Source organism: Dipteris shenzhenensis, chromosome 8 (genome assembly GCF_047967505.1).
Source record: "Dipteris shenzhenensis isolate YYH24624 ecotype China chromosome 8, Dip_SZ_1.0, whole genome shotgun sequence".
Lineage (NCBI taxonomy): Eukaryota > Viridiplantae > Streptophyta > Polypodiopsida > Gleicheniales > Dipteridaceae > Dipteris > Dipteris shenzhenensis.
Window position 1 is genome coordinate 21876704 of NC_141603.1, and position 11292 is coordinate 21887995.

The window sequence follows — 11292 nt, forward strand, 5'->3', positions numbered from 1 at the left end:
TTACAATAGTGGATGGTAGGGCAAGTGTAAACATCCTAGCAAAGGATCTCTATGAGGAATGACGACTACCACTGATGAGGAATCCCCAACTCAACATATGGCTAGCTAATCACACAAAGATCAATCCTCTAGAAATTTTTGATAATGTACCAACAAGAATCGCTAGAGTCAAATAATATTGGGAAGAACATGGCTAAGAGACGCATTGGTACTCCATGATTGGGGCATAGATAAGATCACAATCTAAATACAGATACTACTATTAAAATAAATTTTGAGAATAGGAGAAATCAAACCCATATATCCAAGAATATTGATGACACATCTACTAGTCACACATCCATTTTGATAGTGAAAGAGCTAAAGCCAAGAGAATATGTAAAGTGACGCCAATAATTAGACAGATGGATTAGAGGAATTTCTACACTTTATGCAGGGAGCTCTAGTCAGATGCTTGTCGGTGGACACACGGGCGAGACCTTTACTCTCTCTCAATCGATCCGCCAGGGATGTCCCCTTGCTCCCTTTCCCTTCTTGTTTGTGGGGCGGAGAATTTGGGCTACTACTTGAGATTGTAGGTGGCGGGCCTCACAAGGTTGAGGCTCCCAATCAGACAACAGGAGGAGCTGCTAGACTCTAACTTTGCAGATGATACGACCTTGTACATAGAGGGCACCACCACAAGCTTGGAGAGAGTCAGGGGAGCCCTGGATATCTAATGTGAGGCCTTGGGTGCATGGATCAACTGGACAAAATCCATCAGTTTTTTCACATGCTCTGAGGAAACATAGGAGATTCGAGAGTGGGGGAGTGACTTAGGCTCCGCTGGATACCGTGGGGCTAGACAACGAGATACCTTGGATGCACCGGTCCTCGAGAGTGTTCGGTGCAATCTTCTCTATTGGAGCTCGACCAAACTATCCCTAGTGGGCAATGCCCTAGTGGCAAACGAGGTCCTTGCCGTGGCCTGCTATATCGCCTCCTAATAGTGCTTGCATAGAGGGTGCATTGGGAAGCTCCGAAGGTTGGTTCAAAACTTCCTTTGGGCAGGATTGGATGGCATGAGGAATACTAGATCCTGGGTCGCTTGGCAGACAATGATCATGCTGCAAGCATTGGGAGGCTTGGGTGTCATTGATCCGGAGATGCAGAATAGAGCCCTCTTGGGCAAGTTGGTTGTGCGCTTCCTCACCTCGGGAGTAGATCCTTGGTAGCTCCTCTTATAGTAAGGGCTTCTCAGGAACACCCCACACACTCGGGGGTAGTGGCAGCATTCACACAGATGGATCTTCTCAGAGGCTTCCCTTATAGGGAAGGGTTCTCCCTTGATGAGGAGCCTCCATAGGGTCTGGCAAAGATTAGTAGGGGGCCTCATCCATCAGCCCCGTTGTAGAGAGGAGTGCAAGCATTAGTCCCTCATTTGGCACTCGGAGATGTGGAATCACGATGGGCGTATCTTGGGCAGCGGACTCACATTGGTTGGGCATAGTGGGACAGTGACCCGGCCTATTGTTCCTTTGGGAGATGGAGTATATTACCCATGGAGGAAGAGGTGAGGCTTGGAGACTTGGCACATTTGCAAGGGGTAGGGCAATGGATGAGGGAGATTGACCTAGCCATCCTTGAGTGTTGGTGGGAGGGACTTCGTGTGTGGACGGACAACAAAAGGTTGGGTTAGTTTTCTCGGACTAGGGTCCCCTTGAGGATGATGATGCAGGGAGGCAGAAAGCAGCCTGGTTTTTTCTGTATAGGATCTAGAGGCCTACTTGAGGCACTCACTAAGAGAGACCCATAGATGGATGGGATTCTAGATGGGATTCATTGGCAGATGATGAGAGTGGTGGGCCGATTGGGGAAGGTGTGGCACATTGATCATCCTAGCATCCCAAAACGAGATGCCCCCACATGCTGCCTCAAGCGTAGTCCCTTGGCAGAGGTCTAGTGGGATTCGAGAGAGTGGTTTTGGCCCTCCAGGATTGGGGCCTCGTCGAGCAGGTGGATGAGGTGCCCTTCTTTTTCTACGCCACACGGATTGGTAGGAGACTTTAGATGGACTCTTCAATTTGGACCGCTTCGAGGGAGAGGCATTGGGTGGCCCAAAGAGTGCCCCAAGAGGCTTGATGTTCCAGGTTTTGGATGCGTTTATGGTCCATTTTATGGCCAAGGAAGATCTCCTACTTCTTTTGGCTAGCCACCCACAGAGGCTTGCCCATTGCCTCGTGGTTGGTGGGTGGAGGGACACTGTCATTGTTGCTCTACTGGATTTATGGAGACAATTTGTCACTGCCTCTAGAGTTGTTGTAGCATAGCAAGGACTCGGATGGGAGCCCTCAGGATTATGACCCGCATGTAGAGCCTTTAGAGGGACTACACACGGGTGATTATGGCTTGCTTGACCGAGGGAGGTCACACGTTCCAGATTGATGAGGCCTCTCTAGCTTATCGGACAAATGATAGAGCTCCATGAGGTGGTCCTTCCTGATAGCCTGGATCCTCATCCCCCTCCAAAGGATAGTGTGTGGGTAGTAGTAGCCAGTATCATGGCATGGAACATTTGGGTTGCTCGTTGTAGTTTGGTGATGGGTGAGCACCTCGTTCCACCCTTGGTTACCTTGGTCGCCATATTATCTACACCCTATGCTCCACCTAGGAGTGTGGGATCCCACGATCTAGGGTGACTGTCATGAGGCGCGCACATTTTTTCAAGGCTTGGTCTGGAGGCGTTTTCTACATTTTTATTACGTGAGGGATTCACTGGCTATATAGTCCCCCCACTTGGCAGGTAGCCCCTGTACCAGAGATTCCCTAGGTAGTGAGTTGGGTTTCTTTGGAATAGGCTGGTTTTTCTTCTTTCAGCCTTGATCAGGTTTTTCCCATACTCAGCACCTTCAGGGCTGCTGCTTTGTATGAAGTTTCTCAAGCATTAATAGAAGGTTCCTTTCTTTGCAAATGTGGCATTAATAGAAGTTTCTCAAGTAGATGTGGCATTTAGGAAAAAGGATCCTTCCAAAAACATTAGTACTAAATGTGGGTCCCTTAGAGCCACTGAGACAGCAAGGCACACAAGGGGATTACCATCATTAATGTTTTTGTGGTGTTTTTGCCCCAGTGGTGGCTGAGAAAATGGACCAAGGGAGAGCTTCTCTTGGTGAATAGGCAATCCTCTTCACACCTTTCTATTGCCATGCTAACCTGGAATACATGCAAAGCCTATTCTAGATGAAAAAAAGATGTGGTGAAACAATTAATGTCATGAATGTTTAAGACCTAATGTTAATGCTCTTCAGGAAGTCAAAACTAGAGATGAGAATATCGAATGTTTAGAGATTTCAAATTGATAGATTATGAGCAATTGTCCCTTTCTTGGTTAAGGAGGGATTGTGCTCTTTGTTAAGGACAACTTTAATCCATTACTATCTTTTGCAATGATGATGGTGCGTTTCTACTAAGGTGTGCTATGAAGTTGTTAATTATCATATTGCTTTTGCTTATGCTCTTAATCCATCAGCGACTGCATGATGCTGGTTGATTGGAAAAATTTTGACACACTAAGGAAACTCAAAGCTTATACATGGCACAAATAGCACTCAAATGATTCTTGTGAGTGGCTCAACTTGATAGGATTTACTTTGGAGAGAATGGCTGGGGCTTGGGCCAATTCTACAAGGTAATATAGTCTTTGATATCATGTCTTTGGATAGTTTCCATTTATCTATGAGCTTTGCTTTAGCAGCAGTCCATGAGTAGATAAAGAGGCCAACCCCTTCAAGGCCAATACTTCCTTTTTAGGGCAACATGATTTTGATAATGTGGCTCAGTTTGCATGGCACAAAGTAAAGCATAGTGCCTCTGTCTTTACTATGAATTAATCAAATAACGAGTCTCTCCAGATGAGTGAAGTCCAATTAAGAGCTGGGATGCATGTACTAATCAAAACAAAAGTGGCTAAGAGTTTTGGTTGAAGGAAGACCCATAAGGCTCATTCTAATGAGAACACAACTATTTGGGCCTGATCCTATTTGGTTTTGAACTTGAAAATCCACTTATTGACGCGATGCTCGCTAGACTGTTGAGATCTATTGAGATGAGAGCTTCTCAACATGCTAGGTTAGCAACTCTTAAGATACAATCCAAACTTAAATGGTTGGATAAAGGAGATCGTCCTTTGTCCTAGTCCATCAAGGAGTCCAAAACAAACATTGAAGGAATGCATAACGATGGTTCATGACAAAGGGGGAGATCAATTTATGGGGATTACAAGATTGCCAAAGTTTTCACTGCTCTCCTCAGGAGTATTGCATTCACTGCTTTCCTCACGAGTATTGCATGCTCCAAGACAATTCTCCCTCAAGGTTAAAGTGCTCATATGGAAGCTTTTCTAGCCGCACCTTTTCAAAGTTTGAGATCAAGTACATAGTTATGTCTACCAACGGAATCCTGCTAGACTTTTATCAACATAACTGGGATGTTTGTGGATCCAATATCACTATTCTTATCAATTGGTGCTGTTAATTTTGCAAATTACCTTGAAGTCTCAATAGATGTGTCATAAAGCTTAAATCCAAGGATCAAAATAGATGTCGATACTTATTGGATGTATAAGAATATGGCTACAGCCATGGCCAATCATATCAAGTTTATCCTTACTAGGATTATTCATCCTATGCAATATGGTTTCGTCTCAGGTAGGTAAATTCATGATGTTGTTCTTAAATGTTTTCTTGGCAATTGATCATGCTATATTTCAGCATGTAATATTTGTGATGCTTAATCTATATCTGGAGAAAGCTTACAATAGGGTAAGCTAGGATGTTGTTTTTCAAAACCATGAAATTGGGGTTTGATGAGGGCTTCTGTACCTATGCTAAGTTGGCCCTGTATGGGTATTACTACTATCAACGTTTTCCCTTGCAGTGTTCCATTCATCAAGTACATTCCTTGGTTCCATTGCTCTATTATTGCTCCAAAACCTCTTTTATGCTAGTTGAATTACTATTCGAACTTGGGTATCATCAATACCTTTGCTTGGTGGTTCACATTTTTGCTCACAATTCTTCACAATGATAATACAAGTCTGCTTGTTTGTATAGAGGAAAATATTAAAAAAAGTTCTCAAAAAGTTTGAAGAATTTGCAATAGTACTTAATTCCAAGATCAATGAAGCTAAAACCACTATTATCTGGCTTGGTTGGAATAGTCTTCCTAATTGGACCTATAGATATGAGTTTGAGTGTTTCAATGAGGTGAAGTACTAATGTATCTTGGTTGTCTTGTTGATTTAGGGATATCTCTTAAGGATAAGTTTGATGGGTGCATCCAAAAATTGTATCCGAAGGAAGGGTCCTTTATAGTCTATGTTTTACCAATGTTTCCTTTCTCTGGAAGGATTAGTGGCATGCCATTTCATGGGATTTGATTATCACAAGTAAATATGATGGAGGTTTAGGTTTGGAGGTAATGAAGTTTAAATGTGATCATTTATGCTCTAATGGCTCTTCCAAATAGGAGGTAATCAACCATGGGAGAGGCTTACTTGATATTGGATTTGCAATGATGGATCAAGTGGTATCAATGGATCTAATACTCCTTGGCAAGATCTACTTCTTTTTTGACTTCCAAATTGAAACCCCTCTCTGAGATGCTATAAAGACCGATTTAGGTTTGGAAAAAAAAGACACTATTTTGGTTCATGTTCTCTGTTAGGGGATGGATCATTAGAGAGATCAAAGAATGCTTGGTGCACCTGACTACTTGGTGCAAGGATAAAGTAAGATCAGCTTGACGGTGACTCCAAGCTAGATTCTAACCCCCTAGTCTGGGCCATGGAGGTCAGCCCAGCTAGGAGGTGGGAGCATAGAGGAAGAAGAGAAGGGAGAAGAGAAGCTGACTTGATACTTGTTACAATAAATAGCCCATTGTCAGTCACTATGCTTCTAGCTTCTTCCATGCCACTTCCTCTCCATATGGTCAAGCAAGGCCACAAACTTCGTTTGACCAAGGCTAGCTTTCTCTCGTTTTAATGGTGTGATTAACAAAAATGTTTTGAGATTTTGTACTATATATAGCTTAGCTTAGCATAGCACTCAACAAGGGTCCTAGTGCACCCTTTGCTTTAGCCCTTTGTTACTTGGAGGTAGTCGATAAAGCGAGCAAGGAAAAGCGAGCGGGCCCAAAAAAGCGAGCAAGATTTTTCACAATTTTCTTATCGAGGTACTCAAAATAGCTTTGTGGAAACCACTATTTGGGAGGATTCTCTAAAATAAAACTTATCTTACTATGTGTAACTATACCAACATTGCGAATTATAGTCTACCTTAACTTCCAATTGGAGCCATACTCACATTATGCAACAATAGTATGTGGGTTTGAAAGAAATCGAATTTCTACTCCAAAGCATAGGATTCCATTATTGATGCAACAATTCTTTCGCATTTGAAATGGGTCTTATTATCACAACTCCTTCAATAATCAAAACAAATGCATTGCTTGATATGTTGAACTTAGTAACGTAAACATCACTTCACCCATATGCGGGAAGAAGAAACTATCTGTAGACTTCATAGCATGGGATTGCATCAACACTTATCACATTCAAAATGTTTCTTCTTATTAAAAGTGTTATGAACCATGAAAGAAGTAAATGTTTAAAACTAGTTCACCTGTATGTTGAAAAACCCAAGTGTCATTTATGACATTCAAAATTGTTCTTGCAACCATCGTGTAGTTCCTAGAGATTTTGCCCGTACTTTCAACCCCTTCCCTTCAACCACTAAGAGGTACCTAATAGTTTTGTAGAACACTTGAGATATCATCACCTCCTAATACAAAACCATTATTACTATTTGTAGAACACTTGAGATATCATCACCTCTTAATACAAAACTATTCTTACTATTTGTAGAACACTTGAGATATCATCACTCCTTCCCTTCAACCACTAAGAGGTACCCAATACTTTTGTGGAACACTTGAACCATTCTTACTATTTGTAGAACACTTGAGATATCACCACCCCTTCCCTTCAACCACTAAGAGGTACCTAATAGTTTTGTAGAACACTTGAGATACTATCACCTCTTAATACAAAACCATTCTTACTATTTGTAGAACACTTGAGATATCATCACCTCTTAATACAAGACCATTCTTAGTATTTGTAGAACACTTTAGATATCATCACCTCTTAATACAAGACCATTCTTTCTATTTGAGAGATTAATGGATTGAAGGTTTGAGGCTCATAGGAGATGAAGAGATCAAGTTAGTTTCAACATTAGGATGATAAAACTAATTAGAAGATATTGACTTATGTATTATATATTTGTGAAGACTATGAACTTTAGTGAGGAGAGGCATGCACACTACTTAGTAAATACACTAGTACTACTACTAGCCTATGACGATGAAGCCTAGTAGCACCAGTGTAATTTTGAGCCTTGTGTCAGCATTTCGATAATTTTCTTTCATCGTTAGTGCAATAGAAATTACTTCTTCTATCATAAGAATCTTGCCAAATTTATTCAAAGCGATGATTTTGTAGCCTACAGCCACTATCCTCTGACTCTCAAAAACATATTAAATGTGAGCACCCATTTATCTTATATGATCAATCTTGGACTGTGATGTGGCTACAGTTCACATTGAACTACTGCAAGGATTTAATAAGAACAAAAATGATCAGAATCGATAGGACATTACTAGAACAAAAACAATATGAATTGATATGGCGATGTTCGGTGTAAAATAACCAAATTAAAGATTTAATAAGAACGAAAACAATCAGAATCAATAGGCTATTCAATGGCTCAAATCTGCACACAAATTACAATGTGCCTCCCAACTCTTATGCATTCCAGCTCCTCATGTTTGACAAGAATGCAAACAATAATGAAATCACATTGTCCTTACTTTCAAAGCAGGCAAAGCACCAAAAATAAATGCAAAAACATTGGATGAGGTGATTTACTATATTGAATAGGTATAGATCTAGATAGACCTATATATATGCATTCACAGATCTAATTCATGATTTAAATTGGACGGTCCTAATAATAGTATGTGCACTATCATTGAGATTAGGACTACTATTGGTAATATTGTATGTAGTAGTAGGAGAACTACCATTAAGGAACACTCCAATAAAATTACTAATGGTAGTGACAAAACTACCACTAGTAGTTTGGTAATTACCCCTAACATCTACAACAAATATTTGATGGGTAGCTAGTATTAGGTCAAAAGGCCCCAATTGTGCTATAATAATGGACCAAAAAAGGGAGTGCTATAGCATCACCTAAGAATCACTTTTTATCCATGAAAGAAACAAGTCGGTGCAACCTAGGTCATATAGATCTAGGTCATGTGGAGTGGTTCATGTCTCTTTCCTTAATAAAAAAGCTGCACTACCTTTGATAGTAACTCCAAAGTTTATGCCATAGTATCGTAGAGTAGCCCCTACGTTGCACCATTATCCTTTTTTGCTTTTGAGCCATTAAGTTTGATCCACTGATTTTTATGTGGAATTCTTCTACTATATGTTCACATGTCCTTAATGGGATCTTCAATATAATCCCTTCCATTGTAAGTACTTTTACTATAAGTTTCACATATCCTTAACAAACCACTAGGCTTCAACACAGATTCATTCTTATGTTTCAAGCCTCAACTCAAACACCCTTGTAAAAGGGATAATGTATTAAAGCTACATTCAATCCATCAAATCTTTTGAATGACAGTTCTATTGAAAATTCATGTATCATCAATAGGATTTCTTCCATTATATGTTCATTTGTCTTTAATAGTATGTCTAAAAATTCATGTATCTTTAATATTATTTCTCTCATGTGTTTTAATATCTCCAAAAGGATATCTTTATTTATGTCCAAACTTAAGCATTCATTTGTATTTCTCAAACACAATTTCACTCCACCTATTCTTTAGAATGAAATTTTTTGCCATATGTTGTGGCCAAACATAAGGTCTTTCCACATATGTTGTGGCCAAACATATGTTGTGGCCAAACATAAGGTCTTTCCACATATTCTTAAGAATGAAAATTTTGGCCTTACGTTGGCAAGTCTATGGAATGGGGGTAAGGCCAAAGTCTGGTACGGTGCATTAGGTCTTGATTAATGCTTCTTTAGGCTTGAATATTTGATGTATTAAATTCACGACTATTATTTATGCTTGAATATTTAGGATACTAGTTACAGAGTGTCTTTGCCAATTATTTCACGAAATTCGAAGCCCATTAGCCTAATGTGATATAGTTAACGATAATATATTCACAAGGGAGAGCAAATTGCAAGCAAAGCTAGCCATGATCGGACTTTAGGTGCTCAAAATTGTGCATCTCTTTCTGATATTCTGCACAATCACAATGGGATTGTTTGACTATTGATATGGGCTCCATGGCACAAGATGAGCAAAGCTCTTTAGGATTTGTAATGCTGCCAGGGACTGGAGAAAAAGGTGCAACATTGCTCTTCAAGCTTAATAACAAGAATGCATTCATCACAATGGCTCACTTGTCTACACATAGCTTTAGCCCTCAACACGCTTTGCCATATCAATGGCTTCCTCGATGTGCTAACCTAGCTTGCTCCTCACCTGGTAGCCCAGAGCCCAATAAGAACCCACCATCACAACACTCAGTTCTTTGTACATGTTTAGCTTTGTTGGTTCCTTCAACGTACACTGCACTCACAATTGCTTCATCTTGCATCGATTACTTTACGTAAATTCATGACATCCTATTCATGTGTTTATCTATATGTATTTATTTCTATACACATCTATCTATATGTATTTATTTCTGAGATTGATATGTCCCTCAATGAGCTGTGCCATGGCATGCATATGGACTGCCATACTAAAGGGAGGTTGAGTTTCCCTTCCCCTTCATTCTTCTTCCTCCCCCGACTCTCTCCTCTCCATTTTCTCTAGCCTTTGTTCCCTCGAGTCCTCTCTCAGCTATGCCTTCCTCACCCTCTCTAGCTTTGCTCTCCTCCCATTCCCTCCCCTTTCCATGCCTCTAGAGATGGTGACAAACGTACCCCTCGAGTCCTCTCTCAGCTACCTTCCTCACCCTCTCTAGCTTCGCCCTCCTCCCATTCCCTACCCTTTCCATGCTTCTAGAGATGGTGACGAACGTACCCCTTCCAACACACAATCACAAGGATGATGAGCGCATATATTCGTAAGTACCTAACCTAGATATAGAAAAGAGAGGCCTTCCTATGAGAGCAGCCTTTTTCAAATAATTTTTAAGGTTTTGGGTTTTCACGGAATGAGCTGGTTTGTCTCCCGTGCACCATATCTTTTATGTTGAAGATATTCATGTCAATTCGTGCTTTGAATTTTGAAATGTCATGCGTGACCTCAAAGATTCGTGTTGTTGCTAGGCTGCCAGCCCGTGACATTGGACAAGGGCCAGGGCTTTGGCTTCGCAATATGCAATTTCTGTTCAGCCTGCATATTTCAATCGCTCGGAAATTGGAATCCCATACGCACCGTTCCTGCGGTAGTTTTAATCGTCTTTGCCCGAGCTTGCACATTTTAGTCAGTCGAACCATTTACTCCCACACGCAAGTCAGTGAGAAATGGTTCAAGTAGTCTCCCTGTGTTGTGCTGCCACTCGACTCTGTTAAACCTGAATTGGGCTAGGGTTTGAAAGCGAGAATCTCATGCTGTTCTGCGTAATATTGGCTTGAGAATTGCACTCTGAATTACAAAATCGATGGAGTCGCACCCTCGACTGACTTTGCTGGAAAGGTCTGTGATCGTGCCGGTCACGCCCACAAAGAAAGAGCATATGTTTCTCGCAGGTCTCGATATTCTCTGGCAGGACATGCACTACAACCGGAGAGTTATATTTTACAAGAGGAGATTTCAAGGTCTTGCAAACATAATCGATACTTTGAAGACAAGCTTGTCGCATGTGCTTGTCCCTTACTATCCCTGGGCCGGAAGATTGGCACTAGGAGAGGACAGAAGATTGGTGATCGATTGCAACGACCGGGGCGTCGAATTCGTCGAAGCTTCGATCGATTTGCCGTTGAGTAGTCTCGAACAAGATGGCTTCCAGATGAAAGCGTTTTTCGACAATCTATGCCAGCAGCCGGAGGTCAAAGGCGAAAGCCTATTCGCTAGCCCTTTGCTATCGGTGCAGGTGAGCGCGGCATATATCCGTGAGAACAATTAAGTTGATATAAGCTTAGGCTTCGACGCTTACGGTCACAAACTTTCTGGGTCAATGAAGCTAGTCTGAAATTGTCGATTGTATATCCAAGG

General features: G+C 41.2%; 1 protein-coding gene across 2 annotated transcripts in view; it reads left to right on the plus strand.

Annotated features, from left to right (window-relative positions):
• Positions 1–10445: 10445 nt before the first annotated feature.
• Positions 10446–11292, plus strand: part of LOC147899277 (rosmarinate synthase-like) — a 51490-nt gene continuing 50643 nt past the window's right edge. For both annotated transcript variants that reach the window (XM_087378642.1, XM_087378641.1), the window contains exon 1: positions 10446–11170. In XM_087378642.1, the coding sequence (XP_087234768.1) occupies positions 10739–11170 (432 nt within the window). In that variant the 5' untranslated portion in view covers positions 10446–10738. The remainder of the gene's footprint in view (positions 11171–11292) is intronic.